We start from the raw sequence: 26,209 nt of genomic DNA on the forward strand, positions 1-26,209 counted from the left end.
CAACATTCGCGCTTAAATTCTTACAAAAGAGAATCGATTGTAATAAAATATTAGATTAACCTATTCAATGGAATGATGATCCTTAAAATAGCAAAGAAATAAAAATATGAATTAATTTTTTTTATATTGTAAGAGAAATCTTGTTTGTGTGAGAGCAGTTTTATGTTTTACTTTTTGCCAATTGGATCATTATTACACTATTAAGTATTTTAAATTGTTTAATAATTTAAATATATATACAATATATATTTAAATTATTAAACAATTTAAAATACTAAAATTTCTGTATTAAAAATTTCTTTTTTATATTTTATATGTTAGAAGTATGACCTTTCAATAGTTCTCTTCAAATCAAAGTTTACATTCACGTGTTTAAATTTTGCAAGAGCGAATTCGGTATACGATCGCTTGCCAAATAAACAATACGATCCGCGAATTAAATGCCCAATCGAGTGCGCGTAAATTCCTTCAAAAGACAAGTCGAATGCCAAACTTATGTCACGGCTTTCACGCGTCTTAGCGTTTCGATTAATAACAGTAATCGCGCGAAGCAACCCTCACCAACGGCTTCCGCGTGCATCTTTTATAGGAATCCGTGTGTACCGGAAACCGCGCGTGTGGGGACGCGTGTGCGCGCACGTGTTCGAGCAAAAGACCGGTGTGTATTGTATATGCGGCGCGTTGCTGTCCTCCGCGTCGTCGTAGCCTTGTAATTTTCCGGAGAATTGCGTGTACTCGCGGGGAAATGATCTGTGAAATTATAGCCGCGGCTTCCTCAACGCGCGCAAGCGCATAAGAAGACTAGAACGCGCCGTGTGTTGTGTGTGTATCTATGCGAATAAAGTGGCGTCGCTTCGTGGATTTTGTACTTTACATCGTGAATTCCTTCCGTTAAAAAAAAAAAAAAAAAAAAAAAAAAAAAAAAAAACACCACGTCCTCTTTCTCGCGGACTTTCTCCCGGGATCGATCCGTATAATTTAATTGGCTCGGTTAGGCGCGTGTGCAACGCGCGCGCGCCTCTAATCTGCATCGATAACGCGGAACCGATGTGCACCCTTCAATTTTATCGTAGGCGTGGAGGAAATTTTTAACAGGAGTGACGTTTTTCGAACGAACGACGCAATATTCTTTAATATTGCATTTGTACAACGAATTGGCACAATCGCTTTTAATTAATCGCCAAATATCAATTTTTGCTGAATAATAATTTTAATAATTTAATAATTATTAAAATAATAAAATAATTTATTTTAATATTTTCTTTCACTTCATTTCGTAAATGAAAATTGTCGATAGAATAAAATCTTTGAGTTTGTACGCGCTAATCTTGTATTCTAATGCACCGATTGCATCAGTGTTGCCGCGCATGAATGATTGATGTGTACCACATTAATCTTTCTTCTTCTACTCTCTCTCTCGAGAGAGAGAGATACCGGGTGCGAATGTCGGACGATAATCGGAAGATCCTATATTCAGCGAAACGCGGTCAAGCGCATTGCCCCAGGTCAGTTTCCGCGTAACTTTCGCGCGCGCTTCTCGTTACCCAACAATTACCTAATCGTGTCGTGTACACAACGGCCGATCGAGGGACACATCGAGACGTAACACATCGATAATCGAGATTCGCAACCTGCTTGCTATATACGGGGAGAAAAAAAAGAGGCGAATCACGCGCGGCGCGTTACACTGTCAAGGTTACATACGTATTTGCCTCCTCCAACCAGTCACCAGGAAACGAAATAATGATGTTGCGCTCGCTTGCATTAAAGAGAGAGAATGTATTATATTTAATCGGACGCGCATAATCGAGATTCCTACGATTATAATAAAACACGGATATCCTACGACGTATGTACGCGAATTTCGCATACTTATTTGCAAAGCGTATAGCCTATGGAAGGTATATTCGTAGTTAACTTCTCGATCATAATGCTATATAATTATCAATGTTAATCATATACTTGCGCGTTTCTTCACGCTCTATTATTATTGATCAAAGAATATGCAAATTTATATCGGTGGCGATTACGAATATTGTTCGCGTGTAGAAATCCATTCAACGTTCGTACTTTTGTATAACAAACGCACGGACGGTATAATAAAAATGATAAGAGCTAAAGACATGCGAAGGAAATCTGTGTGTCGCGTACGCATATCGATATGTTGGGTTAAAGGCTGACAGTAAGAAACACCAGGCGTTCGGGATGTGTCATTGAAAAAAAAAAAAAAAAAAAACGACGATTGCAGAACGCGCGTTCGCAAGCTGTAAAATTACGTATTGATGGGGGGGAAAAAAAAAAATTGTGGCCTTTCACTTTCGTTCAAGCACTGACGAGATATTCATGCTAGCGATGTCCAGCACCGCGATTGCTGTACCACCGATGGCCGTGTTCTCGATACACTTGATCGATTGATTGAGAGACACCTTTTCCTAGAAAGCGAAATTCCTCAGATTCCGTCGAATAATTGTTTCGTTTATAATTGAAAATTATCGTAGTGTTCAGCGATTTGTGAATTCTAAGCAACTCAACTCTTTTCGATGTAAAATATTAAACAACATTCGGGACGATTGCGAGTTTGCGTAGTCGACGCGAATTGCGAACGAGCAGACTGAGAGACACGCGAACGAACGTATTACGTCGTTTACGTGGAAGGTAACGGTTAAGAATTACCTAAAAGGATCAGCATACAGAGTTACGAGTGGACTTACGACGGCCATGCTCCATGGCCAAGGACGAGGCGCGATTCCGCGTCCTTGAAGGATAACGCGCGCCTTTCGAAACCAGTTACTGAGATTGTAAAAGAGATACAGTCGGATACGGATTCATCTCTGTTCTCGCGGTCTATCGGTTTCCTATAAATTATCAAAATTTTTTTCCATACGAATTACAGATTCTCGCATACGCTCGCGTCGCGAGAAAGATTCCCCTTTAATTTCTCGCTTTAATTATTTATTACTTTCGCCATCGAGTCGCGCGACGTATATTTGCTCATTTTTTTTCGGGGGATCTCCGAGAAATATGTTTCCTGCTAAGGTATATGTAAAGGTATATAAATATATCAGGGCGTACACACTTTACGCGGAAGAAATTCCGGCGAACGTTTATTGCACGCATAATGTATATCTACTAGCTAGCGTACAGTTATAAATCTCGTCCAGATCCTTTTTAAATGCTAACGTTCAGCACAGGCGGAAAACTTTCTACGGCGAGATTATCGAACCGGCAATCATCGTAAATACGCCCACGTACTTTCTAATCAAGGTATTATTTAAAACACCTGTACGAGGAAAACGAAAAGGGGCGAGCGAAAACGAGGAAAAGAGTTATCCGATTAATAATGATAAGTAAAAGTATGAATAAAAAAAAAAGGAATAAAAAGTCGAGCCGCGAAGCATCGATCATTTTGCGGACAAAAAGACTTTCTTTCGAAAACAACCGTTTCATAAGGAAAAAGCATACTAAAATATCTAAACAAACGATGCTTTAATTAATGCTATGTAAGCTCTTCTCTCATCGTGAGATGAAATTTTTTTAATTTTAATGTTTAATGGAAATATAAATAAAAATTATGAAAAATTTTATTCAAAAAAGTTTGAGAAAAAATTTTATAATAATTAATAGAAGTAATTTAGAAATTTAAAATTAAAAAGATATCGAAATTGGTGATTTTTGGCTAAAAATAGAAAGAAAAAATATTTATTATATATATATTAATATAATAAATTTAATTATCCTTAATATCCTCTTTCTCTCTCTACAATATTATTTCTTTGGAATAATATATATCAATTATATATATCATTATTTTTGACATTTATAATTGCATGATATTCTACTAATATCTGCCTTCCGCAAAATCGTTTCGATGATAATTCGATGTGTTTATTCTTCGAGCTCACGGTCGCCTTTCCAAAGATTGGCAAGCTACAGGTTGTCGTTATCGCGATATAGCAACACTACAACGCAGACAGGAAGTATCGCCGTGAGCGCGAAGGAAAGGGTGAAAGCTAGATTAGGAGGGGAGAAAACGCAAACAGTTTGCGCGGCTGTACTTCCGCGATCTTAACCGATTCGAGGCGTTTTCTCCCGCGTGACCGATCTTTCCATCGATCTGACTGGGCAACCAGAACCATCTTTAAGATTAATTCATTAAGATTCCTTTAGAGCATCGATATTTTCATTACTGTTTGGTCTTTACTCTCTGTCGCACCGATATAGCTGAAAATTCAATTATTTTCCATGGGAAAATTATCCTTTTGTAAGAATATAGGTATATCCCGGTATTTTATTTATCTTTATAAATAACGTCGCGATAACGATAGAAGAAGAAATGTAGAGCGACTTATATTAAGCAACGGTTAATCAAGGCGAATCGCATTCGTAATCCGGACGGCTCACCGTTTCCGGTATAGATCATTACGAACGTCTGCTCTCACGATGCGTGGATGACTTATTGTAATTTAGATTAGTGTGTGATATCGTTCACTGTTTCACACTGTTTCACTCGACAGGATCGCAGGTAAAACTAGAAAACTCGCTCGTAGCTGAGCCGCGATGCGTGAGCGTTCATGGGATCGCGATTTTTATTCTCCCGATGAATAAGCTTCCGTTGTACATTCGCGCAAGTTCCGATTCGCAAGAGGCCTTTCAGTTTTAATCGCTTAAAAGTCATTAGCGCGTTAACGAGAAATTTCCTTCAATTCCGTTTTTAACGAATGCATTGTTTTTTAACATACAATACATTTCGGTTTAATTTCCAACACGAGTTATACAGTATACAGGGTGGCCCCGAACGTTCCCCAGCCAGACTTTGTGATCTTATAGGAAATTTAATTCTGAAGAAAAAATTTCCTATAAACACGGATAGAAAAATCCTTTCTTAAGAATTTATCGCTCGAAAACTTCTAAATTCGTAATTATATTTTACCACATTTTCCCAAATATCATAGAAACAAAAGTTGTAGAAAATTAAATTATCTTTCAAATGAGATCAAAATGATTGTTGTACGTTCCATAGATTTTCATATAATCCGTAAAGCGACTAGATCGGTCATTACTCGATGCCAAAAATGTATTGGAGCTAGGGTGGGTGAGGGGGGGGGGGGCTATTTTAGTTTAAAAAAATTTATTTTCTTTTCATAGAAGAAAGATTTTTATTTTTTATTTTTATCGTTTTTTCAAAAAGTTTATCAAGTTTCATTTTCTTCTCACCTTTCGCTCTTCCTTTCGCATCAGAGGTTTTTGAGCGACAACTTCTTAACGAAGCATTTTTCGATCCATGTTTGTAGAAAATTTTTTATTCAGAATTAAATAAGATCTCAAAGTCTGGCTGGAACGTTCGGGGCTACTCTCTATAATGAATAAATATTAATATTTCACCTGGCAAACATATACGTGCGAGTCGAGTCGTCGCGTTGTCTGCTGTCTTCTATCGCAGAGTAGGTCACCGGGTAAAGAAGAAACGCGCGAAAGAAACTATCGCTATGTTCTATTCTATGTCGTACTCGAGGAAGCGGGAAGCGGAGGCCAACTTCAACGAAAGCGAAAACCTCTTTCACTCTCTTTCGTGTTACGCGGATAACTAGCGAGCCTAGTTTCACTCTTTATGAGGCGAGCGCTTGTCGCTCGAGACACGACTAACCAGGTTAAAGAGGCGACCGATTCTTACTCGATTCTCTATCAACTCACGTATTTCATATACCTCCCCCACTTCTATTTGTTTACATTTTTCCTTTAACTATTTTAGTGAGTAGGGGATGTTTATATTTGTAACCAAACATACAAAAAAAAAAAAACTTGCATATATTCTCGATATTTCTTTTTCTCGTGTGATTTTGCACGATAATTTAACAAAGATGAATGTATTTAAAAAAAAACGTAAATAAAATATAGTGATTTCAGCAAAAGATTTTCTAAAGCCGGAATATAGAATTTATTTTTTGCATAGCTATGCGATCACCGCGATTGTAATAATATCGATACAATAAAGCGACGCGAAGCGTATTTTACGATCGTCTCAACACCGTTTAATTCTACGACGCGAATCCTTTAAATTATACTCGCACGTGCGTATGCACGTTTGTACGTTCGAGGAAATTTACACAGGATGCGGCTTTAAATCCGCAAAGGCAGTTGTATCCGTTAAACGCACACGAGGTACAATATTTTCACGCCCATAAAACTCTTCTACTCTTACTGATGTTTATTTACAACATTAGTTCGCGCAAACGTTGGCCTCTGACGTTCCTCGAAGAAATCGAGATTTTTCACTTGTTAATTACACACGTTATATATACGTACGTTAAGTCATCGCATTGAAACAGCCGGGATTATTACAGTTCGCGCGTCAACTCCACAAACGGAGCCCCGTAATAATTATGATAATAATAAAATTACGACATTTAAATATATTATAATTTTCTCGTAAATTTTCGCGAAATCGGATAGCTCGATGTTGAGAATACTTCGATTAAAGTTTGATTAATACGATATAAAAGCTGGTTGATTTCAAAACTCCAAGAATTTCGCGCGCGCTTCCGTCTAGTTCTCATTGTGCGAGCTTTATTTGTACGACGAGCGATAGGAAGCGAGTATTTCTAAGAGGTCTAGCCGCACTCGGAGGAGCGGCCAAGGACGACTTCGTGGCTCACTGCGTGCTAGTTCGTTACGTGCAATCGTAATACTCGTTGTACATCCACGGTCCGCGATTCTTGTTTCCTCTCTCGTCTTCGATCATGTATGTATAACAAGCTAAATCGCCGTAGAACGTGCCAGGGTTTCGAAATACCAATGACAGATTGATTGAAAGAAGGAGAAAGTAGGAATACGAAATATATTTTTTATAGTTTGCACTCTCTCTCTCTCTCTCTGTCATAGATCTCGAAATAGATGTAGCTTGTAAAAATTAACATTTACATTTGAGAAAATTTATACAGACTCTCTCTATTATATATATATATATATTCAAAACAGTTTTACTTTTTCTTAAGAGAAATATTCAAAGAAATATATCGTCATATTTCAAATTTCTAACATATTTGACGTCCCTACTATCTTGCCTATGAATTGCGAAAAAAAAAAAAAAAAAACGTGAAAGAGAGACGAAAAAGGCAAAATTTGCTTTGCAATTATTCGACAATTTCGTACATATCGTTTTCATCGACAAACGCCATCTTTATTTTATCGCTTGCGTTCTATTAATGAAATACATCGCTTTTCAATGTCGCTGAAGGCGACAGTGATCTGACACATTATTGATCGCTATAATCGGTTTAGTCATTTGACCGTCCCATGCACGTTTACACTGTTATATGCACGTGCGCGACCTTTCAAGATTTTTGCACGTGAAATAAAAGGATTCTTTAATACCCTTAATGGTTTCGCAGAAAATCGCCTGTTGCACTTTGCACGATCTTCTAATCCGTGTATATCATATATTATCATTATAAATATAATATTTAATATTATAGCACACAAAATCAAATTTAATCACATTTATTCATTTTTTATTCTATGCCGTTTTCGCACATTTATATGCGCGAAGTCAGAATTAATCGAAGAATTAATTTCTTGTAAAGCGAATCGAGCGCAAAGATCATCAGATTCAACGGATAAAATTATTCAAGATATTCGGTAAAAATTGTGAGAGAAAATTATGAGTCACTAAACTTTGGTCGCGCCTAAAAAATAGCGATAGGAATAACGAGGTCGCGTCAGAACTAGAGATAACGCCGCGTACACACGCGCACGCGTATAGTGGAAATCTAAGAAAATATACGACACACTCCCAGACTAATTCTCGCTTGCATTTTCACAAGGCGCATTTTCTAGATGCAACGGCTTTGAGATAAGGCCGATAAACGTATGCGCCATTGTGCAAAGCCGGCGCAGCAAGGCGATAGGTTAACTTTCTAGGAAACGTCTTTCGGTCGCCTAGAACGTAGGTGCATTTTATACGTACGAGCGTAGATTCGCGCAGAACGAGGAAATGCCCTTTGTTGACGTTGCTATATGAGAAACTTGTTGTGGTGGGAATGTATAGATAGCATAATAATAATAATAATGCAATATGATTATAGGCTCTATAAATATAACATATAAGCACCCAATTTCGGAGAATGAAAATAATAATTATATTACGATACAATTATTTATGGCAAAATGTTGCAAAAATGTAGTGTGACGTCTCGTCGTAATTTCTTTCTCTTTCCACGTGTAATCATCATACGCGCCAGCGCGCGTCTATAATTAGAGAAGACCGAAGCTAATTAGAGCGTGCTCGAAAGGAGAAAGTGTTTTTAGAAGGAAGGGAGAAAATGAAACGATTGCCTCGCTTCCGGCATTCCGATAAAGCTCATTGCGCGAAGACTTTAATGCGACGAACTTAATTACCTCGAGAGAGAGAGAGAAAGAGAACTTACCTAAATTTAATAAAACTCGTTTCTTCGTCGATGCACAAAAGAGGGAGGAAGAGCGAAGCAGCGAGTTATGCAATAACTAGGCGCACTGCTCGACATGAATTTTTCATCCGTGCAATTTCACCATACGATATATCGGGTGTGCCTCGCAATTGCGGGCAGGGTGTACCGAGTCTGCGTTCTAATAGAATCTAAATTAATGTTATACGAGCCGTACGTCAAAAGGGACGATAGCGGCTTACCGCACGCACAAATCATCGGATTACTGACAGCGCGGCACGAGATTTACAGATCGTAAGTCAAGTTCCTCTCGTTTATCGCGTATTTCGCGTCGCGTTGCCTTTTGATTTTCCTTTCCGAGTACAGTCGACCGCAAGAAAGTGCCGTCTCAGAACTTGACATTCCGCTCATCCATCGAGCTTATTTATCTCCCGATCCTTTCCCTTCACGGAGAAACGGTAAAGAGTATAATTAAATTATATCGAGCAAATTATAATTTTAAAAATCTATCTTGAATTTCTCTCGAGTTCTTCTTTGATTTTTTTTTATATTTCTTTTTATATATATTTACACAAATAGTATTTTCTTTCAAAGTTTAAGATTAATAATTTTTCTATATTTTTTTCTTTTATCTCTCTCATGTAGAAAATAATCGTATTATAACAAAAATTAACATATGTCCTGAAAAAGTTATTTCACGCGAGTCCGATTTTTTTTTTTTTTTTTTTTTTTTTTTTTTTTTTATGTATATATTTACAAGTAATATTTTCTTTCAAAGTTTAAAATTAATAATTTTTTTATATATATATATTTTTTTTTTCATTTCTCATGTAGAAAATAATCGTGATATAAGAAAAATTAACATATGTTCTGAAAAAGTTATTTCATAAGTCCGATTAACGGAGTTCGAGCTTCTAAAATCTGAATACGATTAGCTTAGGTGATGAAATGTTTATTATGTTACAAACGATTATCTCGCGATCTCAATCGCGGAAATAGATCGCGATGATGGAGTCGCAGCGGCAGCGGAGTCGACGACGGCTAAACAATCGCATTTGTTTGGATTTGTTTGGAGAAGGTTTCCTGCGGCCTTGGTCAATGGTTATTTTGGACGGGAGCTAGCCTATCCCACGAGCTATTGTGTCGTAGATTCGATTGATTGAGAAAGGTTTATCGACGACGCGCCGCGTGTCTATTGTAACGGGGAACCACCATTGCTCTTTGCGGTACAATCGACGTTTCCAGCTTCATTTCAAACTAACGAGCTCGAGCTGAAAGTTTATAACGCGTCTAAACCGATAGATCGAAGCGGATTCGCGCAAACGGATCGATCTTTATCTCGATTTTTTTAAAAACGTTCGAGGAACACGGCCATCGTTTACGGCGCTGGTAAAATGAATTGGCACTCTGAGAGAAGTACATTTAGACGTTGGTGAGTTATTATATCGAGAATTTCTCGAGAAAGAAGATGGGAGTTGGGCCAGAAAAACATTCACGAGACACCCTCGCGTGTTCACCTGCCTGGACGTTCGCGTGTCGTCGATTACATAAACGAGTAACGATATTGGACGGCGACTTTGGGGGAAAAAAAAAAAAAAAAAGAATAAGAGCGAAAACGATTTCTAAGCACGACTCAACATCCTCGAGCGTATCCGAAAATATTTCATGAATTTTGCTACGCGAAACGAAAGACAAATCGTTTAAAAAGATAGCGCGAAGAGTCCGAGGGGTGAAACTGAAATTTTGAGTCGCGAGCGATGATGTAACGTGCGTTCGCGAAAATCGATAAATTCGCGACGACAGATACAGATGTGCGGTAAACCGTAGCGATGTGATGCGGTTTTGTCACCTTCATCGTAAGCGTAATCTTAAGAGCGAATTGCCAAGGCAACTATCTAAATAACGAAGCGGTTTCCCGCTCATATCGCAACGGGTTTATTGTTTTCAACATTTTAACAGCGTTTAAGTCTCAACGATTTATTAGCCGATCTATCATTTCCGCGAATTACCGAGAGATCGCCGCGAGGAGAGACGCGGTCAATTTCTTTTTCAATGCCACGTTTGTGTAATAGCTCCCTCCTCCAGAGAATCCAACGAATTCTTACGCATCTCATCGAGATTCTCTTCGATTTCTATTTAAGGAAATGAATTTATTAAGATATTGACAAGTGAACGTTATACCTACATTCGTTAACTGGAGTAAACAATAAATATTTTGCTCATCGCGTAATGTATAGTATAGTATAAATAATATTTCCGCCGCAGAGAAGTGGAACGTGTGTGATATGCGCGCCTTTATGTCCGCTATAATTAACTTTGTTATCTTCGCGATTTTTATCTATTGGTGCAATTAACAAAATGCAACAAAGTGTCTCGACCGCTAGTTAGTCGGCTAGTCCGTCCTACAGGTTTGCGCAAATAAACGCAAATTAGCAATGTGTCAATGAAACTTTTCCAAGTCTCTTATGTATCTTGATATTTAATAGTCGGATTGTTGTAATATTACATTTACATTTACAACTATTTCTTTTACACAATTACTTAACATATGTATAGATAAATTTATTAAATGTACGAATGTGGAAATATGGTATATATTAAAATTATATTTCTTGTAATATATAAAATAATAATTAAATAATAATTTTTATCTCTCATACGATTAAAACCATCAAGAATTATAAATAATGTATTTATCTAATATTCTTTTTTTTTTATTTGCAATCACATTCTGGTAAGGAAATAATGCGCAAATAACTAATATTATGCAAATTATTATTAACTCTTATATAAATAAATGTGATTTCTCTTCCTCTCTCTCTCTCTCTCTCTCTTTGTCTCTCCGAAACTGCTATAATTATTGTAATATATTATAGAAATATTTTTAAATCGAACAGAATTAAAATAAAACGAAGTAAAGTGAACGAAAACGTAAATTAAATTTTTTTTGACGGTGAAGATGCGCGATTAAATAAGTCTCATTGAATATGTATTGATTTAAATATAATCTGCAACGGACTCGAGCGTGACAAAAATAAATCGCTTGTATAAATACATTTAAGTTTGTTAAAAATAGTGATTATAGGGTATATAATATATTCATGCCGAATCCGCATAGAAATTGCGTGTTTCTGCTACCGCGCGCATAGTGATAGTAGTTGCCCATTACTAAAGACCGATCATTGTAAACAAACGAGAGACAAATGGAGACGCTAGCACGAGAGAGAAAGAGAGACAGCGATGAATGAATGGATAAAATCAGGAAGATATCCCCCCGGATCTCCCGCCCTCGATTACATCGTACCCGACGCGCCTCCCCCTTCTCCCACCCACCCTTCCCACTCATTCTCTCGACGGTGCTGTCCCGCAACACGAGATTAATTCCGCGGAGCTAGTCGTTCGGCCGACGAATCAGCCTTGAACCAAATTACGGACTGCCGTTGTTTAGTTGTTTAGCCAGCGTACACGCTGCACAGAAATCTCGGCCGGAGGCACCTAAGGCGACTGCGATGCGAGAACGGCAACAGGCGCGATCCGATCGCGATCTCGATCCCTTTGTTCTTCTAATCGGCAGCGATTATTTTCGATAATCGATCGATTATTTCGGTTTAACGACGCGCACGAGAATGCGCGACGTTGTTAATCTACGACCTGTCGATCTAGCCTCCCGAGAATCCCTCTCTCTTGTTGGTTTTTTTAAAAGAAAAGCTGTATGTCGCGCATCCTAATCCATTGCGATGTTGCGCAAACGTACATTTGCACACTTGTCGCGACAGGACGCGGTATTGTGAGCGTAGCCTTGAATTTACAGGCACGACTGCAACAATAGTTGAATAGAGCGCATTGGCACGCCAGAAACCGCAAACCTCGGCGAAGCGTACGCGCGACAGCCGAGGACGGTTAGAGCCGATATTCCGCGAACCGAAGCGAAAAGGTAGCGAGGTGGCGAAAATTAGCACGGAATATTAGCGGAAAATTAGCGTCGAATAGAGATTACTTCGTAATCCGGTATCGAGGACGATTCACAAAAAAAAGGCATATACAATAGTTGGAAAAGTTTTCTCGAACCGGATCTATCCGACGAGATCGTTTGACAATTAGGACCTAAATTTCATTGTTTCTCATATTTATCATTGCCTGGTATATTAGCTATCTGATAGAGTTTTACCGACTATCATCATTATTATTATTATTATAGAGATCGTTGTCATACATAATTGTTATCATCAACGTCGTCGTCATCGTCACTATGATTATTATCATCATCATAACATAATTTTTGTTATTTCCATTCGATGTCTTAGCAATTAACACGCATCATAACGTGACAAAGCACATTCTCATAGCCTTGACAGCCGACCCGAATACTCCCCAGACCTCGATGACTCTCGAAGTAGAAGCACGAATCTAAATGATCAAACGATTTTGTCAAGTCTTATTTATATACCAAGTCAATCAAGAAATATATAAAAAGTATGTTTGCGTGATGTAGTTAATTTTTCGATGCAATTATTATGTTAATAATTGAATTTACCTATCAATAATTTATAATATGCCAAAAATGAAGACACATATAGAGAGGAAAACGAAAGGATAGGATGGAAGATGATGGTTCTGGTTAGCTATTTTTGGATGAGCATCTTCAAGGCTACCGACTATCTTTATACTCTTCTTTCTTGTTTTTTTTGCATGACAGAATTTGATGTAAGAAATATGATAGAAATATTGATACGCCGACAACGTCGTCGATTAAATAATATAAAATGTCATATGGAAATCAGATATAAAAATTACATTTATAAAAATTATTAGATAAAGAATGCTTTTTAACGATATGTACTGGCATGTAAATTATTAGATTGTTAATTATTAGATTCTTTTACATATATATATATATATATATATACAGAAAAAAATATATATGTATTCTCATGCATAAACTTCGACAATATTTAGCATAAATTTAAAAATGAAATAAAATCAAAGAACTCTTCTCTGCAAAAGAATATTAATGACATAGAAAGCCACAAGATGTGTAAAATTACAGACCGTCATCATACATTGTAGAACAAGTCCCCAATTTCGTATGGAAAATGTATTATACCGTATACCGGAAGAGTTTTGGGAAAGAATGCATTACACAAAAGCAAAAGAGTATAGTGTATAGACTGATTGTCAATAGCATTCTTAGTATGCTGCGTGCCAGTACGTATCGTTAAAAAAGATTCTTTAACGGTATGAACAGATTTTACACATAATCCCGATCTTATTCGTAAAAATAGAAAGTTAGTGGCTTGAGAGTTGTAAAATTCTCATATTCTATTAAAAAAAGATGTCAAATTTTGCAAAAAAAAAAAAAAAATAATATGTATTTAACTGCACACGTGCTTCTTCATTAATATTGTCCGAATTTGTTATTCACGTTTTATATTAGATGATATTATTAGATGTTTATATATTATAATATATATAATTAGAATTATGAATATCGTTAGAATTAATAGAATAAAATTGAATTTTCAGGGAAACAGGGCAAAGATGGACCGGAGGAAAAGAAGGATGCCGATGGCGAACTTTGGGGCAACGTGGAAGCGCAGGCCGCCTTCCTCGGGCCCACTCTCTGGGACAAAAGTCTGCCCTACGATGCCGACCTGAAGGTATTAAATCATGTATGTACAAAGGTGCGACACGGTAAGCCTTCAATTTGGCTGAATCTAATCCCAAAATTTCGAAAATTGAAAACAAAACTGATTGTTTGTTCTCATCTCTTGATCTGATCCATTAACTATTTATCAATGACGTCCATGCTCTCTTCAAATTTATGTACATCGTATAATACGGCGCGAAACTTTTTTATTTTATACTCATTAAAAAGATTATTTCAAATAAATCCGCATGTGCGGATCTGTAAGATTTTCTCTCGTCGGTTTCGGAAATGTACTTCGTAAAGCTCGCGTGTATCCCGGAAATTATGTTGTATGTGTATACGGCTACGTAATAGAATGTAGAAACCGATGTAGCGGACCACTGCATCGCCCCGTTGTAACACTTACTCCGTTATAATTCGCCTTCCTGGATCGAGAAACCGGGAAGCCGAATATTAAGCCGCTATGCAATCGTGACGATAGCGGCCCCGCTTTCTCCGTTACGCTTCGGCGGAATCGAGAAGGGAAGTTTCGGCTATTCTTTACTATTTTCCCCGTTATTATTTTTAGCTAAAATTATCTAAATAATTTGTCAAAAAATTAGAATTTTTTTAATAGAAACTGTCGAATAATAAAAAATTTATCTATCCCGTAAATAATATTTTTTATAATCTCAAGTAGATATAATAACATTATATAAACGATTCATCATCGATTAATTTATATGTGACCTTGATTTACGTGAAAATACGTGTATATTTCATAATGAACAATTGAATCATTTTTTTGTAGAATATGAATAACGTAATTTTTGAAAAAACATGCAATTCTTTAAGGCAAACCGTTTGTCAACTTTCACCACTTGCATTCCTTATTCCATCGCGATACGCTGCTGCTTCAATTTCGATAAAGAAATACAGAAAAATTACGAACGTGCAAAATAAATTGAGATGGAATGCAAAGATATTTTTCGCAAAAAAGTATCGCAAGTTTTTTCATTACACTTACAAGTTTCTCACGATGCTGTGTGTTCTTCTAAAAAGTAACAACACGGAGCGTAGACAATTTTCCCATCAATATTAGTTTTACGATAGTTTTATTAGGCGTATCTTTAAAGAATCCATATCCTAAACGAATTATATTATCCGATTGTGTATTTTAATAGACAAAATTTACAATTCTTAATGTTAATGTAAAAAAATCTTGCCTTGAATTCGTTATTGATAGTACTGATTTAAAATCTATCCAAATTTGTCCAAGAGTGTAAGATATAGGGCTCTGCTTAAAATTGACAAAATTCCGGGAGACCATCTCGAAAATAACATCTCGGATCTTTGTTAATAGTACGTCGATCTCGATGAGTTTCTTTCCGAAAACGGCATCCCCGTCGATGGTGTGGCTGGTGGTGGACAGGGCGCCATGCAGGGTAGCCAGCTTCATAAAATCAACAATACCGAGGCCGCCGGACATCAGGGACCAGCGGGTTTGCACTTGGAACCAGTTACTAAACGCGAAAGGTCACCATCGCCCAGCGAATGCTGCTCGCCAGACACCCTGAACCCACCCTCTCCCGCGGATTCCAGTAAGTAAAAAATTTTCTCGCTCTGTTACTTTTTTATCTCTCGTCGTAGCCGTCGCTCGTGATATCGAGATCCTGAGAAGTGTTTCACACGATTTCACGTATATGTATATAAATATATATATATTTATAAAGGAATACAATTTTTTCGAATCTCTAATAATATCTACAAGCATGTATGAATTAATCTAATATTATTTTGTTACGTATTATTAATTTATTTACTGTGTGCAAGCATGTATGAATTGATCTAATATTTTTTTGTCGCGTATTATTAATTTATTTATTGCGCGTATCTAGAAAATTTGACAAGAACGAATGACGATATATACATATATATATATGTAAAATTAAAAAGAATAAAATAAATTGCAGGAGCATAAAATAAGGGATGCGATAGAACGACGTACAGTTTTATCGAAAGTAACGAAGCTACATACATATAAATAGAACGATGAAAGAGAAGCGTAACAAAGCGCCACTGATGTAATCGTAATTCATAAAAAGAGAGAAAGAAAAAAAATAAAAAGGGAAAGAAATACACGCTATCTCAGAATCTGTATCGCGATAACGTCGTGCTTGTCGAGTATACGAAAGCGAACGTAGACTAACGTCGATATTGTCGATTGTTCCTCTTCCGCGCGATAGATTCCGAGGACTCGTCACGAATACAATATGGCTTGTCTCTTGTAGCGCTCTCGATGGCCTCATCGGGGCGAGACTTCGATCCACGTACCCGGGCCTTCTCCGACGAGGAGCTCAAACCCCAACCTATGATCAAGAAATCGCGGAAACAGGTAAGCCTTCATCGACGCTATTTATTTCCTTTTTCGTATCATCGTTTTCGAGATGTCAATTTGTTGGATGTCGCGACAAATGAAAATTCGTAACGCTTCGCACGACATAATTGAATACGAACGTTCTAACGTTCTTATGTTCTCTTTCTCTCTCGTTTCCGTTTGCGGCAGTTCGTTCCGGATGACTTGAAGGATGACAAATACTGGGCGCGTCGTAGGAAGAACAACATGGCAGCGAAACGATCGCGAGACGCGCGTCGCATGAAGGAGAACCAGATAGCACTCAGGGCCGGCTTCCTCGAGAAAGAGGTGAGTTTTCTCAGGGAAATTCGAAACCGCTACAGTACTCGTCTTGGCTACGCTCCCTCATTGAAGTGGAAAAAATAAAAAATCTAATAACTGCTCTTATCAATTTATCTACTGTTCTTTTTTTTTTTTTCTCCGCGAATGATCTGTGAAGGATTAAAATGCATCGTTCTCATGGACATTATACAAGAAAAAGATTTAATCGAATCATCACTTCTCGCTTCATTTGCAGAACATGGGTCTGCGACAGGAGCTGGACCGGTTAAAAAACGAGAACATGTTGCTGCGCGACAAACTGAGCAAGTACACGGACGTCTAACATCTCGCTCTTGATCATGCATCAGTCCAAGCGATATACAAAGAAGGAGAGAGACATAGAGAGAGAGAGAGAAATAGGGAAGAAAGGGAGAAAGAAGGACACGAGGGTGCATAACACCAGCTGCAGCCCCCTTACTTATACTCGCAGCACATAGCAGTCTTCGCGTCTTTGCGGAGAAGCCAAGAGGATGCAGAGCACGTTGACGAATGTTACCAACTCCCGGATCCGACTACCGCCGTCCTACAGAGCCGACAACTTTCAGAGAAAAATCTTCGAAGACCTCCGTTCTCTATATTTCTCTCTCTCTCTCTCTCTCTCTCTCTCTCTCTCTCTCTCTCTCTCTCTCTCTCACTTTCGCGAATAAATTTATCGAGTCCTCGCTCCTTGTCCCGCTCTAGAGAAAACCCCTTCTCTTGTAAATAGTTATATGTATAGTTAGATTACACACACACACACACACATACACACACATATGCGCGCGCGCATACCCATACATATACATACAAACACACATACCTACGTTGCGTGCGAGCGTTATATATGGATATATATATATATATATGAAAAGAAAAGATTATATACACACACACACACATACATACACGAGTATTTACATCTGAGGAAGGAGACGATAATGTCATACGTACATAAATTCGCGCATGCAACGCTCGACGAGATACGCCGATTTCGCGAGCGAATCGAGTCTTCTCTAAATTTACACATCGCGCTACTATTTGGAAGGAATTATATTGTGGCGAGAATCAGCTGTCTATAAGGCATAAGATTCTACCTCTAATTCGACGAAGAAAGGGCAAATCTCGTCGACGTTGAGCACTGCCACACATAAAGGAGCTATATCGTTCGATTAAATCGACATGGAGCGGAGGCGAGCGAAGGCTGGAAGAACACGACGCTTTTCTGCGCACGAGTTAATTTTATCCCCGTTCCTCGAGAATGCGTTAATTACTGTAGCGTATCCCACGTGGTGATGGTAACACAAGTGATTCTAGTTGTTTTAATCGTAAGATAGATGATATATACGTGTTTTTTTTTCAACGCTTCTCTTTTTTCCTCTCTCTCTCTCTCTCTCTCTCTTTTTCTTTCTTTTTCTCTTTCTCTCACTCACTCGCTCATTATCGATCTATCTATCTATCTATCTCTATTTTAGCGTGTAGCGAATCAATCCGGCCACGCGAAGAGTGCGCGAAAGGCGTCGCGACGCGACTCCATTCTTTTCTTCTTTCGTAATATCGCCCAATATCGGCGGCTCGGGATACGAACAATGAACGGGCCCATCCCGAGATATCCTTCTGCCGCGTAGCGAACAAATTTTGTACAGGATGCCCTCTTTTGTAAAATATATTTTAAGATGCATCGAGTCATCCTGACAAGAGCGACGGTTACGCGCTGTGTGTCTTCGATGGGATTTATCTTCGCGGGGCTGAAGACGAATGGAATGAAACCGTACCGTGTCCGACGATCGAATCGCGTAGCCTCTAACACAGATGGATGCGTGCATCGTCGATGTTAATCGTAGGCGTCGTAAGCAAAAAGGAAAAAAAAAAAGAAAATGTTACACGAGAATACGAACCATCCGTGCTTAAACATAAGCTAGTTGCACAGGCTCGCGTGTACACTGGCCCCTTTCCTTCCCCGACCCTCTTCTCTTTTTAAGTTTTTAGATGTTTATTTTTTTTCATCACCGTGAGAGCTCGGTGACGGTGATGGAGAGAGCAAATGCGAAATCGACTAAGAGAAATGCGCTTTTTTGCGTGAAATAATTATATAACGAGAATCTATATTGTACAGATCAACGCGAGCTCGAGAACACAATATCTGAACTAGTTCTGCTCGTTGCAAAATTTAACGATAATAATTAAATACCGTGCGTTTCGAACACATTTCCAGCAGCGTGAATCCGGGACAGCCAAAACAACGAGCGGAATTTGTAATCCAATCGCTGAAATTAATTTTCGCGAATGATTACGAATGGCGAGATGACACTTTCAGTTTCGTTTGACGTTTGGGCATACCGGCGATACGTAACGGCCTTGTTTTCCTCTCGACCGCACGATGCACAAACGCGAAACGCAAACTTTTGTACATATATTCTTTTATCGGCCAGGAGGGTAAAAAACAGATCGTGTTATGAAATTTCAATTTAACTTGGCGTTTGATCGACGGCAAACCCGCTTTAGATATTGCAGGACGATTTCGCGCGCAAAAACTTAAATTTTATTCTCGTTATCCTCGTATTTTAGATATTATTGATATTCATTTATCACGCATATTTTTATTATATACATTCGTTATATACGTATAAAATCGTATACGTAATTTTATCGGAGTGTAGAATTTATATTTTGTAGATATATGTATATGTAATAGATCATTGTACGTTCATGCGCGAACGCATTGATCTCGTTGTTGATTGATGATTTATCGTCATTAAAATGATTTGCCGAAAGTCGCGCGCGAAATCGTTTCATCACAATTTTCCACGATTGCCTTGCACATTTTGACAGCGAGATGCTGCGCATGTGACGATGAATTCGACAAGCGATGAATTATTGAATCGATATCTTGCGTCGGCAGATTTAGCGAATGCCTTCACCGATCTAGAATCGTATATAATTTCGGTAGCGGCACAAAATTTTACTTTCCAGAAATGTTACATCGTAAATTAGCGTTACCTGATAACATAATCATTGCATGGCTTTTCATTCCGACGCAATGGGTTAAAGAGGAAAAAAAAAAAAAAAAAAATAGTACGATATTGCGGCGTGAAAGCGTAATAGCGAGAATGAAATTTCGCGTTTCATTGTATACGAAATTTCTCACATCATTCTTATAAAGAATATAACGTAGAATGCAGAAAAGTTTTTAATTACTTGCGATATCTATTGAAGATTAACGCGAGCCAATATCAAGTTCGTGGGATACGTGTTCTGCTTTTCACGCACGCTCGTCATCATTAAGGGCAATACGAAATTTTGCAAAAGACAAAAATGATCTTTACGTGTCTACAACATTTATAACACGGTATAACACGGTAAAGTATTTAAAATAATTTTTTTTTTTTTTTTTTTTTTAGTCGCGGGCAAGAAACAAGATTTATAATATCGAAAATCGATCGTATTGTTGATGTACAAATCGAACTTATTATCAACTCATTTTCCGATCACACCGTCCCGGCGCCATTAATGATGCTGAATATGCGGTATGATGTGGATCTCGGCACAAGTTACTGGCCTATAAAAAGCGCATTAGCATGATTGACATACACTGCAATCCGACGATAGTAATAATAAATAAAATAGTAGAGAGTTATATAGCAAGCGCGACAGACGCGGCCGCCGGCTTTGCTCCAAATAGAATGCTAAGAAAATGAGATAGAGGACACTGCCGCGTCTTCGATATAAATAATCGTCCGATCCACTTAAACAAAATATGGAAAAAACATGAGAAGAATTAGATATGACCACCAACACGAGAAACCTATTGTATCACATTTCGAGAAATATATGTATTTGTTATTGTTTTAATTGAACCCTACGGTTGTACACCATATCCCATTTTTCCACATATATTGTATATATATCTCTTAATTTTCTTATAATATATCACTAAAAAGTTTTAATACATCTTATACATAGAGAGAATTTTTCTTTGATTGGAAAATATTTTATATATGAATACGTGTATATGCTCTACGTGTGTGCGTATATTACAGAATGATAATTAGATTTTTTTATCGATACCTTTCGACGGCAAAAATGTAATCTTTCTACGTCAAGTAAATTTAATTTTTGTTTTTCAAGCCTTATTATTGAATTTAGTCGCGTAAACATTTTTTATATGTTTAGCTGTTACCATCGATGTCTCAAAATTTTCAATGTCCGTTGAAAATATATTTGAATGGTAGAGTATATACAGAGCAATTTGTCATTTATTATTATTTAGCGTGCTTCGTCCACTGAGTTTTACTAAATTCGCTTCTCGAGGTACTTTGCATCTCGATAAATTAAATTTTGAAAATTTAATGATTATTCTTAAATTTTCGAAAAGATGGGCAAATATGATGTCATTGATTATTTTAAAAACATTAGATATTAATAAAACTTAATAGCGCGAAAACAATGTCAAGTAAATACATATTTAAATATTAAAATATTCAAGACTACAAGAGTATAGTAAATGCAGGAGAGAGAGAAGCATGTAAAAGTAAAAACGCAAAAATATATTCGTTAAAAAATATATGCTATGTTTTCTTTAAAATGATTGAAGAACATCGATAGAGAGTTTCCTTGAATTATAAGTGATTATTGAAAAAAGTTCTATATAATTTGATATAAAAAAAGATAATAGAAATCTTAAATAATAAAGATGTGTGTGTGGTTGAGCCTTGGAACATATATTGTAAATTGCAACGATACAATATATCTTAAGAGATTACGAATGCACATACACATACGGATCACACACACACACCCATACACAGTATACAAGCGCCACTTTCCCCTACCATTAAAACTGACTATGATGACTGGGCGCTGTTGCCTATAGTCAATTGTACGCAGTTCAAGGCAGTTATACGTTCCATGTAAGACGAGACGGACGTACACCATGTGGAAGACCACAACGGTGATCTTGGTTCTTACCATTGGTATAGCTTTATTGTTCCGGTGAGTGTCCAAGTATCGAATAAACTCGTCCGAAACATTTTATCAGAGACCTTTACAGAGCGCAGCGTTTTATCTTTGATTAATAACTTTGTAAACGACATTTCAATATTTTCGTGGATATTATAAATAAGTAATATAATTTATTATCGATCAAGATGATTTTAAGTATTAATTCCGTTACAGCAATAAACTTACAAATGTACCAGATTTACCTGAAACGTTCTGGGGACCGGAAAAAAATAAGGGGGCCTCGAAAGAAATAAGATCTTTCGTTATTAATATACCAAAATCGGTAAGTCGTGCGAAACAAGTATAATAAATGTATTCATTAAGATAAATAATATGTTTTCAAGATCGTTATCTATATCTTTACTTATCTGTTATGTAAGATATATCATTGCAATATGGATAAATAAACACGTATTATTTTTAATAAATATTAATTTTTCAGTCGAAACTATTGTCAATGTATATTTGCGTCGGATGTGTTGCCTTTGCAGTTATTATCATTATTTAACATTTTATACCGAATAATTATCATATATTATCATATATTAAACGATAGCGACGATCAATTTTTTTGAATAAAGATGTCTTGAATTGCATCAACAACTTTATTACATAAAATAGCTCTAAACTTATCGTGAATATTTTTAATCGATTAGATATAGCAAAACAAAAATAATCCAGCGAAAATGCTCCCCCTTTTTTTTTTTTACAAAAACATCACAAGTCTTTTAAGGACTGTTATTTATATTGTCGCATAATTCAGAATGTTATTCTAAAAATATATACAAAAGCTAAATCAGAGTTCTTAGTAAATTGTGGCCGAAAGGAAAAAAAATAAAAATATTAATTTAAAAGAACGCGAAGAAATCTTTTTTTAAAGAAACACATATTCTCTACGATTTCTTGAATAAGGTAATCGATGATCTGAACGAACGGCTCGTAAAAAAAAGAGAGCTGGTGGAACCGTTGGAAGACGTTGCGTGGACTTATGGTATCAGCACGACGTATCTGAATAATATTCTTGAACATTGGCGTACAAAATACAATTGGACTGAACGGCAGACGCTTCTCAACAAATATCCTCAATACATAACCAATATACAAGGTAATAAATTCCGTTGCCATTGTTCAGCATTATATTTTTAACAATAGCGTTCGCGAATATTTTGCGGATGGAAAAATTTGTTCCAGATGCAAGTAGTGGCATCGTGCTCTCGTTATAATTTTTTTTTTCTTCTTTTCTCGGTATTTTATTGTTTCTTCCGTTTACTATTAGAGGAACATAATAAATGTTGACCTAAATAAATTTATCCACCATTTGACCGTACAATCCCGTTAGAATGCTTTTCGTTATTCGATTGAGACGAATCGATACTAAATAAACTAGAAACGCTGATAAAAACAAGGATGCATGTTTTTTGTGTGTTTTTCTTTTTGTTATTGTTACGCTAAAGTTGATCATTGAATTCATGTAAAAGAACAATCGCGTTCGTTAAATGTATTTTTATTTACACCAATGAAAGTTGGACTATTATAATTAGCTTGTTTATTAGTTACTAATCGTCTGTTATCTGTTAATTAGCTGTGTAATATTATTTTTTTCTTTTTTCTTGTCAAATAAATCTATTTAATTATATATAGAGTTAATTTTTGAAAAACTCAACTCTAAACGCGAAATAAAAGTAAATGGAGATTTTTTTTCACATTTACAGGTCTGGACATACATTTTTATCACGTGAAACCATCTATTCCACCGAATCGAAAAAATATAAAGGTTCTTCCGTTATTGATTATTCACGGTTGGCCAGGATCCGTGGTGGAGTTTCAAAAAATTATTCCCGTATTAACGACGCCACGTCTCGACAGAGATTTTGTATTTGAAGTGATTGCACCTTCGCTTCCGGGATATGGATTTTCACAATCGGCTGTACGACCCGGATTGGGCACACCACAGGTAAACTCCATTTAAAGAATGCGCAATGGTCTTGCTAAATGCTACATAGTGTATTCGCTATACTATTCAAGACATTGTCACAAAAGAACAAACTGAATTAACAAATATTTAATATTTACCCTTGTGCGGCGTGAGCGTGTGTGTATATATATATATATTTACAAACATTAATAATTTATTTATTTATTTACTTTCAGATAGCTGTTATATTTAAAAATCTCATGTTGCGTCTCGGCTTTAACAAGTTTTACGCGCAAGGAGGAGACTGGGGCTCCTTTATTTCTGCGCATTTAGGAAGTTTGTTTCCGGACAAGTACGTATTATATGTATATATGATAATACTAATAAGTGGACAAGATTTCATGTACAAAATATAAAAGTAACAATCGTTTTCTTTTAGTATTCTTGGCGCTCATATGAACATGTGTGTGAGTTCAAGCAAGTCTATGCTCTGGGTGTTACTCGGCGCTCTTGTTCCACAATTCGTCGTAGAGAATCGATATTATTCTAGAATGTATCCTTTGAGTGATCACATGAGTCGATTAATCGAAGAATCGGGATATATGCACATACAGGCTACCAAACCGGATACTATAGGTACTTGTTTGTAGGGAAAATTTTTTTCTAACGAAAATTTAATATAGAAATGTACATAAATGTTTATGAAATCTTAATTTTTAAATATTAAATAAAACTCACACAAATGCATTTTCATTAAAGTAAAATTGCAACGACTATCACTTTTCTTTTCTTCGGTTAGATAATAAATATGATATATCAATATCTCACATTACTAAATATTCGAAACAATGTACGCAAATGCAACTTATATTGAAGAGTTAAAGTGATCGAAAATTTTTTTTAAGGCACTGCCGTGGCAGCCTCACCAGTGGCACTGGCAGCATATATCTTGGAAAAGTTTAGTACATGGACAAATAACGAATACAAACTTCGTCCTGACGGCGGTCTACTCGAGAAATACACTTTAGACGAGCTTCTAGACAATGTCATGCTTTATTGGGTTACCAATACTTTGACTACGAGCGTCCGAATTTATGCTGAGCAATTTACCGCGAAGCATAGATCAAGCAATATAGACGAGTGAGTGTGTCTTTTTCTCTCTCTGTTTCTTGCAAATTTGCTTTTCTATAAAATTGAAATTTTTTTTCCTTTTTTGAAGTTTATTAAAAAAAAAAAGAAATAGTGATTTTATCTATATCTTCAATAATATACGTCGATCTAATTTTTAGATTACCAGTTCATGTACCAACGGCATGTGCAGCATTTCCTCACGAACTAGCGTACCAATCGGAGAGTATCCTTCGTGACAGATTCATTAATCTAATACAATTTAATCATTTGCCGCGCGGAGGTCATTTCGCCGCGTTCGAAGAACCGGGCCTCTTGGCGGATGATATCTTCGAATTCGTGTCTAAGACTGAAGATATTAGGAAGAAAGCCGATAATAAAGATGTACCAAACACAGGAAAGAAAGTAAAGGAACCTACGAAAATTTGAAAACAAACTATACTATACTACAGTATATGATATGAACTAAGGGCACAACAAAATCTATCATATTGGAGAAGCTAAAATTTTTTATTACTAGCAGAATCAGTATGTGGTAATATTTTTTCTATTTTCGCACGTGTAAAAATTTTTAAAATAAAATGATTATATTTTCCATAACGCTATATTCTCCATTTAAATAACATTTTCTCTAATACACATCGCGATTATTTTTCCATAAACTTTTATTTATTAGAATTATTATTTACAAATCTTTTTTTTTTTTTTTTTTTTTTTTTTTTCAATAATTTTTCCGAATCATTTTGAAATTAACATACGTTTAATGAGAAGCATATTTTAGTATAAATAGCTATGTCGACGAACGCAACGAGTCATATTGATAATTGATAAAGAGAAAAAGAGAGAAAGAAAAAGGGGGATAGGGAACGCATATGATAGAGATTCTTTATCAATATCCGTTTTTTACAGTAATACTTTTTTCTGTGAGCTGGTCATAAAATTACGATAATAGAATAATCCTATATATGATACGTGTGTATATATTTGAATTTCTCGATTTAATCTTTTATCAATTATATAATCTTATGTTAAATATTTATAACTGTAAAAATTATAGAGAGAGAAAAAAAACAAATATTTTTTTCGGCCACTTGCTTTTGAAGGAAATCAGCTTTTATATAAATATGCAGTTTTTCTTCATACTGTGACTCTTGGAAATTGAGGCTTTCCGATCCATTCACAGGATGCGACCGGATCTCACCAGGCGGCAAGTAACAAAGGACCCCCTAAGAATGCGTAGAAGGGACAGCGATAGACCCTCGTCGAACCCCAAATGTGACGCATTGCGTGCACGCAAGTGCGACGAAAACGAACCGTATGCGTTAAACGTTAAATAGTTGTGCGACACTCATAGAAATTCGAATCGCTCAATCTCAGTTTAATTTTCGATGCTACAAATAAAAATA

General features: G+C 36.5%; 2 protein-coding genes across 7 annotated transcripts in view; both read left to right on the forward strand.

Moving 5' to 3' along the window:
• Positions 1-20,611, forward strand: part of LOC138932919 (thyrotroph embryonic factor) — a 47,386-nt gene extending 26,775 nt beyond the window's left edge. For 2 of the 5 annotated variants that reach the window (XM_070295271.1, XM_070295255.1), the window contains 5 exons: positions 13,944-14,089; positions 15,410-15,647; positions 16,338-16,441; positions 16,613-16,750; positions 16,980-20,611. In XM_070295271.1, the coding sequence (XP_070151372.1) occupies positions 13,944-14,089; positions 15,410-15,647; positions 16,338-16,441; positions 16,613-16,750; positions 16,980-17,066 (713 nt within the window). In that variant the 3' untranslated portion in view covers positions 17,067-20,611. Of the gene's footprint in view, positions 1-13,943; positions 14,090-15,409; positions 15,648-16,292; positions 16,442-16,612; positions 16,751-16,979 lie in introns of all 5 variants that reach the window. The other 3 variants (XM_070295244.1, XM_070295246.1, XM_070295265.1) reach the window with 3 other exon arrangements.
• Positions 20,612-21,644: 1,033 nt separating this feature from the next.
• On the forward strand, positions 21,645-26,209 carry LOC138933001 (juvenile hormone epoxide hydrolase 1). Of its 2 annotated transcripts, XR_011446906.1 has the most exons (9): positions 21,645-21,751; positions 21,935-22,043; positions 22,673-22,865; positions 23,473-23,714; positions 23,912-24,027; positions 24,115-24,311; positions 24,581-24,815; positions 24,965-25,338; positions 25,987-26,209. XR_011446906.1 is itself a non-coding variant. In XM_070295397.1 (8 exons), exons 1-8 carry the CDS (start codon positions 21,693-21,695, stop codon positions 25,230-25,232), a joined length of 1,419 nt encoding a protein of 472 aa, XP_070151498.1. In that variant the 5' UTR covers positions 21,645-21,692; the 3' UTR covers positions 25,233-25,389. The 2 variants fall into 2 exon arrangements, 1 of the variants encoding a protein (XP_070151498.1); XM_070295397.1 differs by lacking the exon at positions 25,987-26,209 and having other exon boundaries at positions 24,965-25,389.

The sequence above is a fragment of the Polyergus mexicanus genome, unplaced genomic scaffold (genome assembly GCF_030449975.1).
Source record: "Polyergus mexicanus isolate NDT 795.1 unplaced genomic scaffold, iyPolMexi1.0 SCAF_1, whole genome shotgun sequence".
Classification (NCBI taxonomy): Eukaryota; Metazoa; Arthropoda; class Insecta; order Hymenoptera; family Formicidae; genus Polyergus; species Polyergus mexicanus.

Coding starts and splice junctions, on each gene's coding strand:
- LOC138933001 (XM_070295397.1), top strand. CDS start 21,693: ATGTGGAAGACCACAACGGTGATCTTGGTTCTTACCATTGGTATAGCT. Junction 21,752..21,934: donor GGTATAGCTTTATTGTTCCG/GTGAGTGTCCAA, acceptor ATTCCGTTACAG/CAATAAACTTACAAATGTAC. Junction 24,312..24,580: donor TACCAAACCGGATACTATAG/GTACTTGTTTGT, acceptor ATTTTTTTTAAG/GCACTGCCGTGGCAGCCTCA.